The sequence below is a fragment of the Aythya ferina genome (genome assembly GCF_964211825.1).
Source record: "Aythya ferina genome assembly, chromosome: 5".
NCBI classification, from domain to species: domain Eukaryota; kingdom Metazoa; phylum Chordata; class Aves; order Anseriformes; family Anatidae; genus Aythya; species Aythya ferina.
This window is the reverse complement of record NC_140301.1, coordinates 45,144,277-45,166,728: the sequence shown is the minus strand read 5'-3', so window position 1 is coordinate 45,166,728 and position 22,452 is coordinate 45,144,277. Positions and strand designations below refer to the sequence as shown.

General features: G+C 40.8%; 2 protein-coding genes and 1 long non-coding RNA gene across 9 annotated transcripts in view; all 3 read right to left on the bottom strand.

The window, feature by feature from the left end:
* Nucleotides 1-5,121, bottom strand: part of TSG101 (tumor susceptibility 101) — a 28,477-nt gene extending 23,356 nt beyond the window's left edge. For 2 of the 6 annotated variants that reach the window (XM_084522469.1, XM_084522470.1), the window contains exons 1-2: nt 4,099-4,229; nt 1,153-1,237 (exon numbers count right to left, since the gene is read on the bottom strand). In XM_084522469.1, the coding sequence (XP_084378595.1) occupies nt 1,153-1,237; nt 4,099-4,140 (127 nt within the window). In that variant the 5' untranslated portion in view covers nt 4,141-4,229. Of the gene's footprint in view, nt 1-1,152; nt 1,238-3,504; nt 3,863-4,098; nt 4,230-4,980 lie in introns of those variants that run through there. The other 4 variants (XM_084522474.1, XM_084522472.1, XM_084522473.1 and 1 more) reach the window with 4 other exon arrangements.
* UEVLD (UEV and lactate/malate dehyrogenase domains) lies at nt 4,360-16,909 on the bottom strand. The gene is made up of 12 exons (XM_084522465.1): nt 16,810-16,909; nt 15,614-15,698; nt 14,975-15,037; nt 13,883-14,046; nt 12,723-12,858; nt 11,259-11,383; nt 10,556-10,661; nt 9,291-9,461; nt 8,171-8,344; nt 7,517-7,601; nt 6,763-6,886; nt 4,360-5,141 (listed from the first exon to the last, which is right to left on the bottom strand). The coding sequence occupies exons 1-12, from the start codon at nt 16,849-16,851 to the stop codon at nt 4,977-4,979; spliced, it is 1,440 nt and encodes a 479-aa protein (XP_084378591.1). The 5' UTR covers nt 16,852-16,909; the 3' UTR covers nt 4,360-4,976.
* A 539-nt stretch (nt 16,910-17,448) lies between these two features.
* LOC311438280 lies at nt 17,449-21,936 on the bottom strand. Of its 2 annotated transcripts, XR_014694051.1 has the most exons (3): nt 21,887-21,936; nt 17,850-17,938; nt 17,449-17,665 (listed from the first exon to the last, which is right to left on the bottom strand). It is a non-coding gene; the product is annotated as an uncharacterized lncRNA (long non-coding RNA). The 2 variants fall into 2 exon arrangements; XR_014694052.1 differs by lacking the exon at nt 21,887-21,936 and having other exon boundaries at nt 17,850-21,847.
* Between the last annotated feature and the right edge of the window lie 516 nt (nt 21,937-22,452).

The following is a 22,452-nucleotide window of genomic DNA, read 5'->3' as shown; positions in this document are numbered from 1 at the left end:
TTCACGACTGCTTTTGATTCTCTGACCACTGCACAGTTTATTATTACTGTTATATTATTATTGTTAATATATATATTACTTCCATGACAGCTGCTGGCTTGGAGCAGTTCAAGTTAAAACTCATTTATCTTCTACCTGCCTACATCCCTCCTCAATTCTTGTCGATCCAGACTGTAATCTAGAAAGCAAAGTACTAAAAATTTTTTATCATATTTTATTAATATGAACTGGCTCACAGAGGAATCCTACAGGTGACAGAAATAATCACAGAATGGTTTGAATTGGAAAGTCATCTAATTCCAAACCCTTGCAACAGGCAGAGACGCCTTTCACCAGCCCAGGCTGCCCGAAGCCCCATCCAGCCTGGCCTTGAGCAACTCCAGGGATGGGGCAGCCACAGCTTTCCCATGCAGCCTGTGCCAGGGCCTAGCAGAGGGTGATCATAAGGAAGGTAACCTCAGCAGCTATGCTGGCTCACTGTATTTTGAGAAATCACACTCTCAACCCTCTGAAACTGACCCTAAATAGCATTTTAACGTACTAAAATTGACACAAAGACTTTAAAATAAAGCTAACAGTGATTAAGTCATTGATAATTTACATTACAAAACCTCTCATACCAGTTTTCTATACGCATGACTGCTTTCCTCATACTTTAAAGCACTGACACAAATATTCATTTTTAATGAAGTACTTGCACATCATCTTACTGTACTTTCTAAATAGACAGAACTCCAGAAATGTCTCTGTATCACAGCAAAGCTCAACTTGTGTGGCCGGTTCACCTGCTGGGCAGCCGAACCCTCTTCTTTTGATGAGGGGAAGTAAGAAAGCAGCTAAGAAAGCAGCTGGGGTGGAGTTTAGCTGCTCAGCGGGGTAAAACCCCCACAATTCATAACATACCAGCAATCTCCAGATTACTAACCTCTGAGCAATCAAATTTTAACTGTGGCAAAATGCAACACTCCTTGGCATATTAGCTAACTTTTCTGTATTACCGTCTGTTTCCAAGGAAGCGTTGATGTCAAAGATCAAGAAGACTGTCTTAAAATTCCATATTCTAGCTTTAACCTCCTTCATTCCCACAAAAGCTACCGAATATATGTAAAACAACAACAATTCAGTAACAAAAACTTTGTCACGCAGACTTACCATATGAATCCATAACAGGTTTGAGGTCCTTGTACTGAGTAATGACACTGGTCGTCTCCTGCACGGTGAGGTCTCTGTACTTATACTAGAAAACAAGGAGAAAGAATGTTTTTACATCATAAAGCTTCACTGTAATTTAATATTTTTTTTTCCCCACAAAATAACCTGCATTTATGAGAGCTTATACTGATAATATATGGACATTCTTCTGGACTCCACTTCCTATATAATTTACCCAGTTTTAACACATTAAGATGCTTTAATTCTTAAATAAGAGTCCATAAATCAAGTGATTTTGGGAAAGCTATCATATTTTCATTGATATTCTACCATAACCAATGTTACATTTTAAGCAAAGCCAAACACTGGGACATAGTATTTATCAGAAGTTCTGCAAAACAGACTGCCATATACCTTTCCAACTGACAAACACTTGATATCTTCTCAGTGAAATTAAAATTACCCACATGCCATTATCAATAAAATTAAATCTACTTCATTTAGAAAAGCAAGGAAAATTATTGTATCATCCTCTTCTGGACACATACAATAACCACAGAGTAGAAATGCTTTAAAGAATTTCACACAGTTTTCAAGTTTTTAATGCAATTTGTAATATAAATATGAAGAAAACAAAGGATAACGATGAGAAACCAAAGAATACCCTTGGCCATGACAGTATTTGTGGATCTAAACAACAACAACAAACCACCTGCATCTCTGAACCAACAGTGTGATATTAAAATGAACATTCCTCATTCATCATACATGTACAGCTATGTACTATCTGAACCTCACAGACCACTTTCATAGCACTCGTACCACAGTATTAATCAGTTGCTATTATTATACTGACTATAAAGCAGACATTTCAAGGCACCATACTATCGGTAACACCACTAGTTTCATCCGCTTGCTTTCCCTGGGAGCAGGGAGCGAGTCTTAGCCCAGATTTAAGTCTCAGAACAAGAACCCCAGACACCGAAGGAGATGCTCCTGGCCAGCAGAGAGCTGGTTTCACCAGGTGGTGCAGCTCTATAAAAAGAGAATATTCAGGTGTGTCAGGGACCACAGATAGCATCCCTTCATTCAACCACGACCCTCCACAATGTGGCCTGAAACCCAACACACGTAAACGCTGGCAACAAATTAATTCCAACATTATCCAAGAGCAAAGCCTGGTGCCATGGCTAAGGGTCACCTTTGCTCTGAAAAACACTCCTGAGTTGTAAAACTTGGAAACTAACACTTGTTTCCAGTATCTACGGAGGCTGACAAAGATGCCAACATTTGGCATCACAACTCTTACTTGAGGAGGTGGACTGAGCATGCCCCGTCACTTGCTCTAACACCTTAGTCTACCAAAAGCTACAACTCCAGGATTTTACTTGTCAACGAATACCTAATATCTATTTACACAGGACAATTTTGAGGCCTTCCCCCAGTACCAGCTTAGTAACCCAGAAAGCAAGTCAAAAGTACCTCAAATTTTAACATGAAAGAGGAAATCTGTCACAAAACGATCCCATCACCCCCAACAGAAACTTTCAAACAAGGGCAGAGTGATGCCAGACTGGAGAAGGGCAGTGCGTGCCCCCATCACCAGATCTGGTTCTGCAGCAGGAGGGAGAGCACTTCTCCAGCCATGTAAAAAAAAAAAAGAGGGAATCGTTTATAGGAACATACCTTATATTACAGGATGTAGGCTCAAGAAGATTGGCACAATCAAAAGAACAAGAACAAAACCAGAACAGGCTTTCACTAATAGAATCTCCTAACAAACATAAGGATTTGGAATAAGGATTTAAGCCCACTTGTAGTACAAGAGTCCCAGGTCAGGCTAATCAAAAGCAGACAAAAAACTGCATGCTTGCTTAGCAGACATACTGATACTGATATTACAAGACAATTTTTTTCTGTGTTCATATAGTAAGGAGCTGAGGATTTCCAAAAAATGCCAAAATCCTTCTGGAAAACGCAAGACCTTAGTGACCTCTATAAACGTAACTAAAACTGATTACTTTAAACTCTTGATTTTTAAGTGTTTTTTTTTCCTCCTCAAGTATCAGATGGCAAATGCACCTTCCTCATTCTACATATCAGGTAACAGGCCACAAAGAGATGAAGCTTGCCAGGTTCAGGCAGCAGGTCAACACCTTGAATTGAGCTACGTGTGTCTCCTCCCATGCTGGGGCTCAGTGTTTTGATATCTCACACATGGCTACGCCTACTCCTCAGATTTCCTCTACAGAACAGAAAGTGGAGCTATTCTTGAAAAATACAGGCAAGTGCTGAAATAGTAACTTCACTTTTCCTGAACTGCTCGATTCATGCACTTTTCACTGAACTTACCTACAGAAAGTCAGATGGCACTGGGGGCTATAAAATGGGGGTGAGGCAGGGTGGAATGAAAAAGAGATAAGGACGAGGAGTCACCGTTGATTCTTCCTCTTCTTGCTATGTCAGTCATTCATTAATGGGAGACAGGGCAATACAAACACACACTGCCACTTGCTGGCACCGAGCTAGCGCTCAGCATTCCTTCTCGAGCTGAGAAAAGGAGGTGCTTCCGACCCTTTGCAGGTGAAGGACCACCAGTTCTGCTCAGATCGCGTGCCACGTTCACTCTGTGCGAACACGACTGAACCTCATCACTGCAGCATCCCCCAGAACCAAGCCCACAGCTCCGTCAGGTGCCTAGAGGTGGGTCCCTCTGGGTCCCTCGGGGGCCGTCACGTCCAGCAGCTTTCCACCCGAGGCCCGTCACGGCTGGCCAGGCACCGCGCCTCCCCTTCCCCCGCCTGCGGGTCCCGAGGCACAAAGCTGACCGTACACCTCCCTCCCCCTCCCCACGCCCCCACGGCCCCACGGCCCCCCGACCCGCCTCCCCTCCTCATCCCGCGCCCCCCGCGGCCGCGGGCAGCCGCCGTCCCGCCGCGGCGCTACCTTGGCGAGCATCTTCTTCAGCTGGCTCTCCGAGAACGCCATGGCGGCGCCGCCCGCCCGCCCCCGGCCCAAACAGGAAGCGCCCGCGCGGCCGCTTCCGCCCGGCCCTGACGCCGCTTCCGGGGCGGTGCCTTCCGCCCGGCCCCGCCTCACCTCACCTCACCTCACCCCCCCCCCCGCCACCATTTGAGCGCTGTGGTGCGCGGCTCCCCCTGAGGGACGCCCCCACAAATACACCGGTCACGGCCAGAAAGACCATCATTAAACGTACAACAGAAATCCATATGTAATTTTGCAGCGTACTGTTACATCAGGCTTTTACCCCCCTGCTTCATAACCCACAAGGATGGAGTCCATTGACGTTAGACATTAAATATAAAATACCAAGCTCCCAAAGTGCAGCCCCTGCTGCCCCCACGAGCTGCCTTGCAACCAGCCATGTGCTATGCAAGCCCCTCAGGCAGCACTTAGAACAAGGAGGAAGGGTTCTTGCTGGAGTGTCCAAGGAGCTGGGTAAGCTCCTGTCCTAGGTGGTGTCCTCTGGAGTTGCAAAGTTAGGAATAACCCAAGAATCAGGCCATAATTAGCTGGGGAAAAAGGAAATACTACAGAAAAATGCCACCTGAATTTACAAAAAGCATTCTTGCACATTAATCTCCAGGGTTTGGTTACCTAAAGTGCACTTTTCAAGTCAGAAATTTGTACCAGGCAGTGCAGTGTTAAAGTATGTAAACCAAATCCAAATAAAGAAAGCACTGCTGTAGGAAAATTAAAAAAAAAAAATCTTGTCTTATATAGAAAACCGTATACACTGAGCAACCAGTTGTGCCCAGCAGATCTCCAGCTTCTGTGAGCAGACGCTGTGGCTTCCCTGGTGCTTACAGTTTGAGCTGCTGCTGAAGGTCGTGAATTGATCCTGCGCTGCTCTGCAGTTTCTCTTGCACTGATGGATCTTCTTCTAGTTTGACCATTTCAATCACTCCACTGGTTCCAAGAATACATGGAAGACTTAAAAATACTTCACTGTTTATATTGCAACATCCCTGAAACAGCATGCAAAGAACACTGTCATTTATTTCTGCTGATCTTTATCTGAAGCAAAGAACCACAAAGTAACTTGATAATGGTAATTAAGCAAGGATATTTCATCACATGGCATGATTTTATATAGCTCACGTTCCACTTTTTAGACCCTGTGCAATGCTTTACTGTACAGAAACTGTAAGGTATTACAGCGTGAAATAAAAAAAATCTTGAATTGTGCCACACTTGGAAGAGTTTCCCTATATAAATATATTAGACTTCTATGACACAGGCCAAGCTGATACTACAAGATACAATCTAGCTGAGGAATTTCTTTGGGAAAACAAAAATCTCTCCTGGGAATATTTTTTTGAGTATTGATCATGTATTCATTCTGTGAGAGACTTCACCAAAGTTACATCATTGTAGCTCAAGTTTACATGATTGATTTTGTTTCTTTTTAGGATCTGTACATGAAATTTTACTTTCTGTAGTTACTCTAACTACTAAGTTTAACTGTAGTTTAAGGGACTCCTCTACTTTTGCATTTAGTTCATAAAGAATTTAAAACTTGACTTGAAAACACAATGATGAAATGAGCTATATATCTGTACTTGATAACAGTGAGCAGCCTTTTGTGCTCAACTTCCTGTGGAGGAATGGTTAAGTGAAGTCGGTCATGTGAATGTTGAGCAGCTAGGAGGTCGTGAGTTAAGAAAGTATCGAACGCAGCTCATATGAGTCTGAGAAAGTACGTAACGTCTGGGAGCTAATCAGGCACAAGGACACGATATCCGTTGGAGGTTTGGGAAAGTACTAACTGTGTTATTTCGGTTGATGGGAGTGAGAAACTAGCTGATAAAATAGAGAAATGCACTAACCAATCATGAGCTTAGCTTTTGCAATATGTATGAGCTAATTATATTGAATTAGATAAAAGACGACTGAGCTATCCAATAAATCGAAGTTCACTGATCACTCATATTGAGCGTCTGTGTCTTCCTTCCGTCGACAACAAATGTCCTCGCAACAACTTCCCTGCACTGAGAATGAACAACCCTTCCAAGTCCTGTAAATAGAAGTGACCAATAAATGCTTCCACCTCTTTTTTACTCATTTGAAATGACTTAGAGCTTTAATGAAGCCTCTTGGGTAAACTTCACACAAAGTCTAGTCTACAATTTTAAGTTAAATGTAGCTTAATAATCTCCTCAATGTAAAGAATCAAGGAGTAACAAAAACAGCTGTTTCAAAGCTGGTCAAATAAAATAACGTAAGAAAATGTACGCTTTCATAAATGATACTGAACTCTTTTGGTCCCCACAAAAATCTACATTCAACACCGAGCACTTAAATCGTGACACATTTCTCTTCGTTTGCCAAATCCAGCTGTTCCTGGGGAGCTGGTCAGCAACCCTGATCACATTTTCCATCTAAACATTTGTATTTTGAGGTAAAACAATCCACTTTTAATATTGGTTTCAGGTTAACACAACAACTGGTTTATGCTTCACTTGGACTAGAACTGAAGGTGGTTGTTGGAAGAAAGTCATGAAAACAGTGCTACTTCTGAACAGAGGCTATCCAGTATAAATAACATCATTACAGTGCCAACCAAAAGATATTAAATAACCCATTTACCTTTGCCAGGGTGGATACCGAATGAACCTTTCTTTTATTTTTCAGTATACTCTCAGTCAAATCAGCAACCGAGAGCCCAACAGACCAAGATCTCTGACCTTTTCCCTTTAGGATTTCCATAGCTCTATATAAACCAAAAAAAGGGGAGAAAGCGATGTTTAGATTTTCATTATTTAAATTATTACTTTTTTTGGTTTATACGTAAAACCCTACAGACATATAAGCATTTCATAAAAACATGACTCTTTTATTTGGGAAACAACAGAAGAGAATAACAACATTCTTTCAAGAAATTTTCAATAAATATTTTACCCACAGTAGTAAAAATTCTGTCAAGGAGTGGATAAATAAATCAAGTAAAATGATTGAAACTTCTGCTTCACTTTGAAGTAAACTGCTTCTGCACAAACTCTGAGAAAAGTACGCCAGAAAGCTTGCCTCCCCACTTTTTTTAAAAAAAATGGACATAATTGAACTGGCAGCTCGGATGTTCTCATGTATATCCTACAAATCTTGTTGTGTCTGTGATGTTATCTAATGACAAGACATTATTAAAAACATCAGAAAATCAGCAGGTATATGCACTTACAGAAAAATGAGTGACACACAGACCTACACGTTCATAGAAACTCAGTGTGCGAACATTTTAGAGCAAACTTCCTCCTCTTCACAAAGAACTGAAGAAAAACAAAACCCCTGCAAACCTGAAGTGTTTGAACATGATGAAAAAACCCTAAGATTATAATGGCATTACCTGTTAGCCACCTGTTCCTTTGAATTCTGAGCAACCATTGTTTCAGTTTGATTTGCATGTGAGTTACAACTGGTCCATGAGAGTACTAGACAGAAACAAACATAGTGTTTAAATCTACATCTTAACAGTGACTAAAATATGGGTTAGATAAGGTGGGAAAATAAAATAATAAAAAAAAAAGGGCAAGGTTCCTTCCCCCATAACAAGACAAATGTAGTTGATGACCCACTAAGGGTTTCTATACAGATGAAATAAAACTCTGAAGTATCACTTGACAAGAGACACTTGCTTAAAAATGAATTAATAGGCAAGAATTTTTACATTAGCAGTAGCCTGCCATACATTATACCACACTTCCTTCCTCTTTCAATATATCTAATCTACATTGCTACACTAATTAAAAAGCATTCAAGGTGTTTTTTTTTTGTTTGTTTGTTTGTTTTTGTTTTTTTTTTTTTTAACTGTGACTAACGTAAAATAGTTTTACAACCACCCCAGGTCTACAGACTTGGTCACAGACCAGAATATTATTCTTTGGAACCACATTATGAAAATTTTACTACCCTGCTCATGACTACCTTCAATACTTTTCTCAGTTAGTTAAGTACTGCCAGAACATTAAATACTCATAGTCATGACACCATATCACTTTACCTTTGTTTTCCCCTTGTTCACCAACAATCCAAGCATCTTTTCCCAGCGCCTGTACTTGCAAAAGGTTTGCGAGTGTATACTGAAATCTCTCCGTATCCAGATTGCCACCTACTCCAATAACTCTGCTTTTGGGAAACGCACTCAGCTTCCATGACACATACGTCATTACTTCAACTATGCGTGAAAGAAAAATATGCTGACAATAAAGGATCAGTCAAAACTCAGACCAACGGCAAACTATTAATCAGCTACAAAACTCAGGACAGACTTGTTTTCTTTAGAAAAGGCAAAAGCATGCATGAACACTTCAGTAGTTCTGTTCAACCAAAACACCAGCTGAGACGGGGAGGAGGCAAAAAAGATTCACAGACCAAGTGAAGTTCTAAGAGAAATCAAGGGAAACTTCAAAATGAGTCACTATGCTTCCCTATACCAAAGCCCTCATGTGCTTCTAAGTTTAATGCAGCCAGAGTTTCTTCCCCCAGATAAGGCAGGAAATCTTTTCTGCATTTCCACAGCTCTAAATGACAGGAAGGCCAAGAAGCACTTGAAAAATAGAAAAGGGCTAGCAGTGTCTTCAGCCTGTTTACAGGACACACGAGGTCACACATACTTCTTGCCCTTTAAGTTATGTTTTCATTTTTCTTGTTTCACAATATTCCTGACCCAACAGATTTAGATTTTCCCCAAAAATACAGCTGCAATGTTTACTAGTGACACCACATTAAATATATTAGTAGTCTGTGAGTCTGATCACATGGCACATGACACACACATCTGTGCTTACTGCACAGGAGAAACAGACACATAAAACGGCTGACAAGACAGCAGCTAACGGATGCTAATCTTGTAGGTACAGTGACATTTAAGCTACATACAGAAATATGCAGAAATACATACCTTTTAAACAAAACAAAGTACACTATTTTCTTTTATCTTGGTAACAGTTAAGAAAAACCCCCTCAAAGACAGTGTCCTGCTCAATGCTGAAAAGGAAAATATCTTTCAGAGTAGCAAGAACTTCTGACTAAGTGGGTGCAATCTGAAGTAATATACTTTTAAAACAGCCCAAATAGAAAGCCATTGCAGAGACGGAACATTAGGTGAAGTACCAACGCACCTGGATGGGAAGCAACAAGCAGAACAGAGTTCTGACTGTAGTGTGATACTGCTGGGATAATTCCTCTGAACAAGTCCACGTTGCTTTGTATGACATCAAGGTAAGTCTGAGCACTGCCCAGAGAGTTAACCGTCAGCACCACTACTTTGGAATCAGCTGAAGCAGAAAAATCTGGAAATATAAATAAAATGTGTTTTAAAAATTTATGTTACTTTATCAAGTTTCAGATGTAAACCAAAATGCTATCCTAAATGCTTAACTGCAGCATGCAGCTTAAGTTAGGGATTCTTCCCCTTGTGTCTCACCCCCACCACCCCAATCTGGAACGTGTGGCACTTCCACAGCACTTGTAAAACACAGCTCTCCCACAGAACCACTCTTCCCATTTCATAGCAGGCAACACAGAAGAGAGACTGAAGTGTGCCCAAGGCTATAAAGCACAAACTGGACACACATATACAGTTTTGACATATAAGCTTTCCAAACATAATTTTCTTGGCAATGGAAAAAAAAAATATTCATGAAAAGGTTGCTTTGTTTTTCTTCTGACTTGTAAAAGAAAGGCAGAGACTTTATTCCTTTATCCTTTATTTGTTCTTTTAGCTCAATTAAGGATGTGTAGACAGCTATAAGAGTTCCAAAAGCCTACTTATGTTAGCCTTCTAATACTACCTCTGAAACCAGCTGTAGCCAAAGCGAAGGCCTACTGTACCTACAAAGTGTAAGCTTACTAAACAACATAATACCAGCCTGCCCCAAACCTAGATATAAGTACACTAACAGGTTACAGTACAGAAGCATTTAGTAATACTGTGACACTACTAATAGCATCACCAGCAACAACATACAAGCTTCCACTCTCATAGAGAAACAAATATGTAACAGGTGCACAAAAGACAAACAGAGATTTGTGGTACAGTTCAACAAGCAGAGTTCAGGAAAAAAAATGTGCTAGCAGAAAAATCTGCAAGGTAAGATCAAAGGATGTAGCACAGGCAATGTCAGGTGGAAACAGAATAATCAAGTAAGATGCTTGGTGTAACCAGAACACATCCCTATCCCCACATCACATCAGAAGCCTCATGTGAAAGTCTCCTGCCCAATTTTGTCTTGTGGAGGGTCCAAGGAACATAAAAACACCACAGGTAAGCAAGGAAAAATGAAGATGAAAGATGTTCAGTTCCAACTTCTACCGTGGAAGAGCTATCGAGCTACATCACCTCAAGCTCTGCGACTAAAGCCATTCCAGCAATGAGATCTAGTACCTTTGCTGATCTCCACATTTGGCAGAGCAAAGATCTCCAAGTCCATGGTTCCTCCTTTTGCTGCACCTTCAGAAAGATCCAGAAGAACCACCTTGTCTGCAACACCCTAAATGAATAACACAGTTCAACAATAAAGCGCAACTGGTTCTTGCCAGCGGTGGGAATAAAAACAGCTTTCTCCAATTCAAAACAGCATTTGTTGTACTGTGTATAAAATCAGCATTATGGGGAGACCTCAACAAAATGACTGACAAATCACAAGAAAAAGAGAATTAGTTTAATGAGCTGAATTGGAAAATAAGGCATTATGAAACAAATTAACAAAAAAATCTCTAGAAAGTAATAAACATTGTCTCTGAGCATATAGCTGCAACACAGTGCAGACCATCTATAAACCCCCTTTCCAGGTGACTAGGAGATGCCAATTCTAACAGGCTGCAGCTTAGGCAACAACTTGTTAACAAAGGATTTTCAAAGTACATGAATTCCTAATTCAACCCTTTGTATTTACAAAAGCTGTCTGAGAAAACAGCAGAAACTAATGCTTCTGTGCATCCATAAATTAACTGAAGGGAAGAGGCCAATGACATAAGCAGTGACACAACTATTGAAAATGCTGAGCTAGTTCTGTGTCAGACACTAAGAACTAGGTTGGAAGCCTCTATATTAATCAGGTCTGTAGCTATTTACATTAATTACATACCTTTGCTGCAACCGCTAACACACAGGCGATGCCAAGATCTCCAGCTCCAACCACAGTAATTTTGTTGAAATGCCCTCCATTTTTGTCCCCACCAGTTTTACTCTTTGATTTCGTGTCAGTTTCTCCTACAATTAAAAGGAAAATACAAACTGATGAGCTATTCCATACTGCATCGATACCAGTATCGATGCTCTGTAAAGGATCACGGCTACAGTTAAACCAACTTAGGTAAGCTTCTTCAAAATAGTGGTCAGTCTGACCATGGAAAATTCATCCTAACTCCAAAGGTATAACACACACACACTCCTCTCTCAACAGGAATGTTTTCTCACTAAATGGAACGTATGAGCATAACAATAAGCAGCAGCTAGACACCAAGACCATAGAAACAATACTCCCTTTGCTACTGCTACAGGCATGAATATATACCAGGGTCAGAAAATCCTGTAAAAGAGTTAAAATTTTGAAAAGACATTCAAAATCAAGCTTGATTAAAATACAATGACCTGAGGTCATTGAGCCAATGGTACTGGTAATGCAACAATTCCCGTTCTGAGTATAACACACAGATTTGTAACAGAAACATTAAGATTGATCAATTGATTTGAAAAATGTATTGCATACACACGTGCTCACAAACGTGTCTGTGTACACAATTACCAGACGAAACAGCAGAAAAGGGTTCAAAGGGAAGGACTTGCACTAGTTGCAACAGATGATCATCTGTGATTTCATTAAAAGAAAGGATTGACTTGAAGAGTATGTGTCAAGATGAAGAACAGCACGGGAGCCATAAAATACCCAGATAAGTAAATCATGAGAATTATGAAATGCAGGAATTTTGCCCAAGACTTAAAATAGGTGAGATAAAACAGTGAAGCAAAAGATGCCAAAGAGCATCCACTCCTGAAGGGTGTAAAACAAAAGACCAAAATCAGCTTGCCACCACTGAACGAGAAGAACCCAAGAAACACAATGCAGCCTCAACACCAGCACTCCTTGTCCTCAGTGCTGCACCCCCAGTCGCTGTGGGCTGACAGGTCTCAGGGCTTGTGTCTGCCAATGTGAGAGCGTGAGCACATGAGATCTGAGGGAGTGAATGACTGTGATGGGTAAAATCAACTTGTTTATTCTAAAATCACGTTTTCACAAGATTTCACAATGAATTTTCTTGCAGTAATTTCCTACAAACAAGTAGTGCTAAGTCTGCAGCACTTTTCAGTGGGCTTAAAAGCAAATAACCAAAATGAACTGCGTATTCAAGTAAAGAGAGTCTGAGCTCTCTATTCCAAGAAGCGCTTAAGAGAAAACACCAATAACTGTGGACATGCAAGCACCAAAAATTCAGACATTAGCATTATGCAGGCATCTTTGTGTTATTAAGTAATAACAATAAATTAATAAGTACAATAATTAATAAGTACGATGTGTTAGAACATTACCAATATACGAAAATATCCACACCTTCAGTAATCTTTGCAATGTAGGAGAGAAGTTCTGATTGCCTGGCTGCATCAGAAGATGACAATGAATACAGAGGGAGCTCTTCCTCAAATTTTGCAATCATTTCCTTGATTAATCCAACAATAGTTGATTTAGGCTGAAATACAGGAAGATGACAAAACAGTTGACTAGCTTTATCACATACCAGTATCAGCTGTAAACTGGAGCACTTTCATAAAGTGCCATAGCTATACAAAACCTGGTAAAATTATAAATATTGACACCTTTAACATGGAAAGATTTAAGGTAAAGAAAAGCATCACTTTTTAAGAAGATACTTTTCAAACAGGAGGACAACTTAAAAGGAATGTAACAAAAAGGAATTACAGAATTTAAATGACCAGTGCAACTAGTTTTTGAAAGCATCCATGGACATATGAAAGCCTTTGATCTAACTACGTCAAATAATATAAACAGGGCAAATCTTAGCTAGAGGAAAGACAGCTTCCTTCTTAGATGAGCTTAACTGAGCAGAGCTTTGGTGATTCAGTTCTTCTTTAGGCAAGAAGACAGTAGACGTTTGAGCAATAGAAACTATTCCCATGGGAATTTCTCTATTAATCATGGAAAATATATCCTATCCTTTTTAAAAAACTAGTGTTCATTAAATCACTTTTGCTGGCCTGACATAGTTACATTTAAGGAAGTTATTTAATGGTGCATAAAGTTATTTAGCAACAGCACTGGCTTTTGAATCTCTGTTCTAATGATTCGCATAGTTCTATTGAAAAAAGACATCCCCAAAAAATCAGAACTTCCACTGAACCTTCCAGGGATACTCAATTTGTCTACTATTATTATTCATTATTCACTGAAACAAAGGGAAAAACATCAAAATGTCCACACAGGCCTTACAATACTTTGTAACAAACTCAATCCCATTTTTATTCAGCCTGAAATAATTGTCTTTAGAATCAACTGCATTTTTCCTTATGATCACCTCATACTGGCTGAAAGCTGTAATTTCAAGAGGTGCTAACATTCTGCTTCTCTTTGCATAATCATTTCTCTGTTGTTTGTTAAATGTGTAAACAAAAAGCCCCAAACCCTATCCACCCCTCTCCATACATGTATAACATCAGACATCATTCCCAGACACCTTCCCCTGCTGCCCCTCTTACATGGCTCCAATTTTGCAGGTAGGGCAAATAAATCCTGCCATGAGCATCAACATGCTTTCCCACTGAAATGCCCATGTTCGCAGTTGGCTTCAAGAAGCAAATGGGGGGAGCAAAGGGATGAGAATCCAAAATCCACAGACGAATAGGTATGTTATAGGAATTACCTGTTCAACACAAACAAAATCATTACCAACCTCTGCACTGAGAAGAAACAAAAAACAGGTGTGCATGCACATGATTCACATTTCATAATAACAAAGAAAAAAAGCCAGACAAATCACTTTCTAGTTTTGCACTCAAAAGCATTTATGTTACTTAGGCCACTTTACAAAAGCAGACTTGTCTGGATCAACTTGACATGCCATTGATTGAGTCTTGATTAACGTAAGTTTTTTTTTCTCCTTGTTGTTTTTTTTCCCTTGGGTACTCTCTGTCAACCAACGTGTCCAGTTTTCTAGGCAAATAAATTTGTCACACTATATGATTTATTTATTTATTTAATTGACTTATCTTATAATGCCTTATTTCAACATCTGTGTGTGCATGAAGATACTTGTTTATGGAGCAGAAGCAGCTTCTGTCAATTTAGGCAAAATCCTTTATAGCTACCTTTAACGAAGCTACAGTTCGGAAACCAACACCAGCAATACCAGGATCCCAAAGGCACGACACAGACTTGTATTCATTCACATTCTTGGGTATTTGATCCTATAGTGTGTGTACATTAGCCCTGAGCATACCCAAAATGAGAAAGGGTACCTCATCTCACATATGCATTCTAACACAGCTTAATCTAATAATTTAAAGGCATGGTTTTCATGTTTGATTTTAACATTCCACTTCATTTACAACACATTCAGGAGCAAACTTAACTCATTTTGGCTGCTGGAAATGAGTAGCAGCACTCTTGCTTTTTCCCCACTTCTCCCATCTGGCTGCCAGAGCAGAAAAGCCATCTCTACTACTTCAGCCACACGTTTTTCTAAGATTCTCCATGACCAATCAGTGTGGTATGTTGTTGGGAGGCGGTACCCAGCACATTCTATAATTAGATTCATAACTAGTAAGGAAATTACTTTCAATTACTCTTACCATATTTCACTGGAACTGTACCACTGAAATTCAGGAGGTCTTTCTGGGATCCATCTTTAAAGGCTGAAATTAAAAATCAAAATGGTTATGACAATCCCATCTACAACTACAAACATACACTGCTATTTTTTCTTTAGAAATCAAATACGTTGCTCTAGTCACCAATGTTACAAAAGTGTCGTCCGTCATGTCCATCTGTCCATCATCTCCCTCCTTCCCCCCTGCCTTGTCCTCCTTTGTGGTAATTCCTTAATGGAATCTTAATGAAGACTGGGCTGGTAAAACTAAGGATATCACTAGTCTGAAAATCTGGTGTGATAAGAACATTCAGTCTTTCTGAAGGAACCTAGATACTAGATTTGACAAGCTAAAGACATAAAACTTCCTTAAATAGAATCATGGGATATGGGAAAATGCTGTTACACATAAAGAAATTTAAAAAATCAATCTTCTACAGTTATTGACACATTAAACTTAGTTTTTTATACATCTGCTTTCTTCAAAAATAGTCACATAGCAAGAGGAATTTTGCTGCAAGTCAGAATAAAGGTAGGAATGCACCTGGAAGACATTCACATTATACACCATCTGAATTGATGGCAAGAAAGAATCATTCAAAGTAACTGTATCACTTCTTACTGTATGTGTTCATGGAGAACGTGAAGTTAGGGTAGGTCTTGTTAACAGTCTTCAGTTCTTCTATGGTCAGGTCCCTGAATTTATACTGAAATCAGAGACAAAAAAAAAAAATAATCAGAAAAAAGTTTCCTTTCAAAGGCCATTTCTTTCATTACCAGAGACAGGGAGACAGAACCAAGAGAAATTAGAAACAAAAGAAGGGGCAGATAACAATTACTTGTAGCATTAACAGTAGCTTTGGCATGAAATAAATGTGTTAAACAGCTGATACCAAAAAAAGCTTTGAAAGAATCACGGGTCTGCTGTTGCAACACGAGAACTCAGTTTCTGACCTCATTCTGCACATACCATTCCTCCTCCTCCTTGTCTGTGTGAGCACACAGCCGCTACAGGGGGCTGAGCCAGGGCTCACTGTGCTGTGAGACTTGCCAGAAAGCAGCACCTAAAACCCACCTGCTCCTCAGTAAGACCCCCCCACCAGAACCATAGCTAGAGCTGCTTACACAGCACCATTATTTTCCCCTTTGCATGTGAAAACACAAAGCTGCGGACAAGAAATGCCCTTTAGTCAGCTTCTCGGTGTTCAGTCTGACGGGATGCCGCAAAGACAAGAGCATAAAACTCAAAGGTGCACAGGCGAGGAGCAGCCACGCAGCCTGCATGTAACACGTTCTCCTAAGTGTTGACACACCTGGCTGTGAACCAAAGCCATCCCTCCCCAGCTGACCCCATATTCATAAAACAAAAGATATATTCCTATTAAATACGTTGTTTTCCTATTAAATACGTATTCCTATTAAATAGGTTGCAAAGTCCTTCTGAGGTGTATCAGATATGAAATGTCTCACGTTGTGAGCCTGGCGTTTAAGTATGCATAGCTCAGTTTCTCATACAAAAATTAAAAAGTTTTTACCTCACGGGGATGCTACGAAAACAAATCCCTGCCTGAAGAGCCCCTAGATGGCAGGCAGAGGCTATCAAACAAGCCCCCAGGACACTGACAGCCCTTCCCGAAGTCCCACTGCGCGCCCCCACACTTCGTCCCCAGCCCCACCAACACCCGAGCCACCTGCAGCACAGCCTTAGGGCGGCCAGGTAAACCGACCCCGCTCCCCCGGCAGCGACCCCAGGGCTGCGGAGCCGATCGAGCCCCGCCACCCCAGCCCCCTGCCACGCTGCCCTGCGGCCCCCCGCACCCTGCCCAGCTGCTTCCTCAGCTCCTCCGCCGCGAACGCCATGGCGCCGGCTGCCGCCTCCCAGCCGCCTCAGCGCCGCCCGGCCCGGCCCCGCGTGAGGGCAGGCGGCGGCCTCGCCTCAGGGCCGCTGAGGGGCGCCGCTGACTTCTGGAAGCTGACTTGTGGCAAGTCCCCGTGAGTCACCGCTGCTCAGGTACGTACTTAGCTCCGGACTGCCTGTATGTGTGCGTATCTCTCGCTCTAAGTATTTCTGAAGCGTTAGTGCCGCAGCACCTACCCAGTTGCTCCCAGTTGCAGACCAGTCAGCGAGGGACGGGGTGTGCAGACCCCACTGGCAGAGAAGCTCCCCCTCGGGCAGGCGATGAGTTATTTCTGCATTGATACAGGCGTAAGGGGGCGTAGGACACCACCTCGCAGTTTTCGCCTTCCCAGACTGATTTTTCACTTTTCCCAGACAAATTGCTGTTTTTTCCTGGTGGTAAGTAAGGGAAGTTTTGTGCTTATTAAGGGTATCTCAGCATGTCTGAGTTACCCAGCTGCACCTCAAGGACTGTGCTCCTCAGGGATGCTCCAAGTTCCCAGGGCAGCAGACATTATCTTCTGTATGTTTTTTTAAGCACATTTCTTTCTCTGTCAATATTTTTCCCATTACAACTGGGCTGCCTTTTTGGCTGCTCCCATCAGTAAAACACTGAGACACGTGGCAAGTCATACCTGTAGGTAGGATGTCCAACTCTTTGAAGAGGAGTTATAGGGAGGACAGCCTTTCCTCCTGCCTAGCGGTCTCACTTCGGTCAGTCCTGCCCTTTCCCAAAGCCTGCGTTTGTGCAGAAGCTGCCAACCTGCAGGAGAGCAACTGAAGGACAAAATGCACAAAATGGCAGCAGCAAGCAAGTCCCCAAGCCCTACAAAAATGCTATGGTAAAGAGCCTCTCTAAAAAGTGAGAGGCTCACTTTTTACATATCCTTGGCCACTTGGGTTTTGTGGCAGGATGAATCGTGACCTGAGAACTCTGGACTGGGATGTATACAACAGTTACCTTTACTACAGCCTCACAGACTTGAAGGCTGTGTACTTTTCTGAAGGGTGAAATATGGTGAATCCCAAGATGAGCTGTTACAGAATGACCTGCATGAACATTAGAATAAGATCCTTTCAAATTTTTTGTCTCAAAATGTCTCAAAAATTTCATTTTTTAATTTCTTTATATTTCACAGTAAAGACAACTAGGCAAATCTGAAAGATACGTAGTATTAGACACTTAGTGACTGAAATTTGGTTAGACACTTGGTAACACTTCGTGCAATATAGCCAAAATAATTGTAGAAACTGGAACAGTAACTATATACCATTGGTAGTGATACACCACTGTCATCTCAAGGCTTAGGAGTACACCATTGCCATGAGGCTTACAGGTCATCCCTGACTAAGCACGCACCCAAACTACAAGGCCAGATTGCTTGATATTCACTGTTTGAACTCTGCTTTAAATTCAGAACAGTGCCTGTGCCTTCTGACTCAAAATCTGCTCTACACATAATATGCAAGGAATAACTCCATATTGAATTACATATCCTACTGCCAGCTAATCTTGTGGTGATTAAATATCTTCCTAGCAAGCTGGTGTTCTGCCCACACAGATAATGGCCTTGCTACCCCACACACCACCCTCCAGCAGTTCCTCCCTCACATCATCTCACAGGTTGCCATTTCCAAAAGTACATCTTGACATACAGAGCGGAAAGTTGCCCAGAGAGGCAGCTTAAGAAAAATACTTCTCCAAAAGGTGGCAGAGTCTTATTATAAGCCCAACCTGATCTGATGAAAATTATAGTTTTCATTTAAATCAGTAGTTATACCAGGTTGCACAGGTTAAAGACTTGATTTCTACCTTTTCATTACTGAAATTCCCTTCTGTATTTCAGCTTTGGAAGCTAGCTCCTGACTTCCCTAACCCAGCACCTCCCACTGTATTAAGCAAAAAGAAAGCTAGCAGTATAATTGCCATTCCTAGAGATGTTTTCTGCAGGTTATTGGCTTCATTGCTGTATGCGTACACCCTCACTGCAGTCAGCTTAAGTATGACACAGGCCAGAAGTGCTGGGGATAGTGAGGTTGAATGTGGCCAGCTGGAGAGCTACTGATAGCTCCAAGAGCAGCAGGGGTGTTCTGGTAAAAGCAGTTCTGAAGATAAACACACCTTGCCTTAGCCCCATCTTGAAGCCATATGTGGGTGGTTTCAAGACAGTAAATGGTATCTGCCTGCCCAGCAGCTCATATGCAAGTCTCCACCACAGTGCTCTTAAATTATCCAGCACTGTCTCTGCTCTAGAAAAGCTTTCACATGCACATTTACTTTAAACACAAATCATCTGGTAAAGCCAGCGGGACTGGTAATACTGTGTTCTTCTAAGTGTGCCCGTAGCATTTGGCATATATTACTACCAATCAAGCTTCAGCAACTTCCTTAAACTGGTATTTATTGAGCAGGCACCCAATATATCAAACTTAATAAATTAAGAGCTCCTATCTCCATAAAAGCTTGCCCTGTGTATTCAAAAACAGCACTTTGTCAGCACTAAGTGTATAATACTGAGATATTTTCTTTGAGACTTGATAGAAGACATGGCCGGTTAGACAGAAAATAAGCTGTGGTTTCACAGGTGCTGAGGGAGAGAGCAAAATAAAATGAGAGGCTCCTGGAACATGGAGCTAGTTGTACTGCATGTGGCCTGTGAATTTTATTCAGTTTTACACAAGAGGAAAATGGCATCATCTTCTGTGTCCTAAAATGTCATACTTCAGACACTGGCCTTAATCTTCTGGTTAACCTTGGGCATTCTCTATTTCTGTGCTACCTTTGAGCAAAGCCAAAGGAAAAAGTTGTCAGGAACCTTTCTCCAGTGGAGAAAATCATGCAATAATGAGCTGTCCAAATTAAGAGTAATGGAACAGAAATTAAAGTTACAGAAGCTACATGCCATGTGCAATATTTTCCACTTCTGAAGTATACTTCTGTGATCATCCCAGATACTGAAGGTCTGGGAATAAATGAAGACTAAGTACACTGCAAGTGGCAGGGGAACAGCTTCCGCACAAAACCCATCAAACTGGCTTTAGCTCTGGACATATCACAGGTAAAATCATCATTTATCTCACCGTTCACCTTTGTTCTGGACAACCATGTGATCTGAGCACAATCCATACGATGACTAGCTCATTTTATCACTGTTCCATTATCTGTCAGTTTAAAAGCACAATCCAGCCAAGACTGTATTTTAACCAGGAGTTTCACACAACTTCAGACTTCTTTGCCAACTGCACGAGGCATCGATCAGTCTTCCACAAAACGGTTCATTTTTCCTGCATGCTGCCTTCCCTTTGTACACACAGCACATAAACAGAGGTGATATGAATAAGGGGTTTGCTGGTTTGCACACTGTGGCTGGGGGAAGAGGGCTGTTAACGAGTGCGTCGCTCTGCCTGAACTCTGAAGATTCACCTTGCATGACCAGGCTGTCTATACATCAGTGACAGTCGTATTTTACACCCCCATAGAGGTCTCAGGAACAAAATTCCTGCACACTCCATAAAAATAAAGACCTGGATAGAGCAGTTTGCCTCCTGTTAGTGCCTCTCCTGTACAAAAAGCAATTATAAGCAGAGTCCTTTATCAGTTTCAGGGCAGCAGGTCAACCAGTAGGTGTACTGCTCTAACATATACACCACTTTGTCAGAACAAGAACTGAATATGCTGAGACCAAAAAAGAAGCTGGCAGGGAGAATTATTGTGACAGGGAGTTGACAAACTCAGAGCAACCATTATAAATCCTTTGTTGCATCCTTCAAGGAAGCTAGTTACCTTTCCATAAATAAGTCCACAAAAGAGGTTAAAATGTTGAGGAGTATAGCCAAGGCACTGAAAAACATCCTCGTATTCTCAGCATGATTACATATACACTCTTATTCTGAGGACATTATAAAACCTGCAACACTGTCCTCATTAAGTATTTTCCAGTCAGAAGCAAGCCCATGCCTTTACTAAGGAAAAAGGAACAAAACCAAAGCTCTTAATTCTCTTTAAGTTGTCAGTTGCTGCATTCACGCATGGTATGATAGGGGATGACATCAGATGAGCCTTTTCTCAACTTAGTAACACAGAGAAGGTGGGCAGATGTTACATCCAAGGTAAAAAAAATAAAAAATAAAAATCTGCCAATGCAGGGAAAAGGATATAGGTAAAAACGAAGACTCACAAAAACCTTGCATTTGAATAGAGAAAATCCCAAAGGAAATTAGGCATCAGCTGGTTTGGGAAAAGCACTCATTAACTGCAAGCAGCGAGATTAGAACTAAATTAGGGATATGTATTATTACCTCAGAAACCTCTTCTGTTTTTAGTTTAATCCCACAAAGTACGTTAACCATGGTATGTCAGAATTTTTTTGGATTCCTAGTTTCGTGGAAAAATAAATGTTTCCATGTGCATTTAAACTAGTAGGTAAAAGAACATTTATTGGATGACTAAATCACAGTTCTGCCTTATGGAATTAAAATATTATTTAAAATTAAAACTAAAAACTGCCCTCAGTTTTTTTTATTATTTATTATTTATTATTTATTATTATTATTTTAATCTGAATAAAATACTTTTGTTGCTTCCAGAGAGGTATAGCTTTATTGGCCAGATTAAGACAACTCAATGTAAAATTTCCATCTGCCTGAACAGAATATATTTGCTTTAAAATAATGACTGATTAGAACTAGGAAGGTGCATGAAAAATCTCAGGGGGATTCCATACAAGGTAAGACCAAACAGGCTAGGATTTCATGCTTGCAAAGCAGAGCACTGGTTGGGCACCAATCAAATGCTAAGTGACTTTATATATGCACATACATATATATGCACATACATACATATATATATATATATATATATTTTAAGCACAACAGTGTGCAGGTGTTCCCTTTTCAAGGAAAGAGGGGCAGATGGGCTCAATTTGATGATGGGTATTCATTTATCTATTTGGAAGTAGTTCACAGTGCTAGCTAATTAGAACTATCATTGTTGGTTACCTCCAACTGTCAAAGCAGTAAACAGTTGCACAGCAGAGAACAGTAGAGGAGGTTCAGGTTTCTCACATGGGAATAGAAGAATCTGAGAAGGATGCTGCTTATGAAACTGCAGGATGAAACACCGTACTCCCGTTGGAAGAGATGAAAGGCAGCTTGTATGCTTGTTTATATTCCCATTCTGAAATGCATGTTCCTTCCTTCAAATATAAATTAGGTTAGAAGACTAAACTGTAGAAGACAGCAATGAATTTCAGCTCTTTTCTGAGTGTTAAGCGACTCCATCAATTTTTCATACATTCTTGCTGGCTGCATGAGAACAAGAGAAGAATTTTTCTTGGAGAACATTCAGCCTAATGCTGTTTTATGTGACACCTCTGAGGAAAACAGCAGAAAACAATCTGAAAAGTCTTCCATAAAGGAAACCACTGAAAAATAGCAGTGAAATGTTTAATGCCTGTAATTTATTGTATACATACTCTGCAAAAGTTTTATATGCATTTGGTGTGTGCAAAAGTATACACTTTCTTGACAGCACCAGAAAACAGTTAAGCTATGTACGTTTTTAA

What these genes read in the sequence shown, in the direction of transcription:
- UEVLD (XM_084522465.1), bottom strand. Translation starts at nt 16,851, where the DNA reads ATGGCGTTCGCGGCGGAGGAGCTGAGGAAGCAGCTGGGCAGG. An exon ending in GTTCTCCATGAACACATACA is followed by an intron (nt 15,038 to 15,613) that starts GTAAGAAGTGAT and finishes TTTTAATTTCAG; the next exon opens with CCTTTAAAGATGGATCCCAG. An exon ending in ACCTGCAAAATTGGAGCCAT is followed by an intron (nt 12,859 to 13,882) that starts GTAAGAGGGGCA and finishes CCTGTATTTCAG; the next exon opens with CCTAAATCAACTATTGTTGG.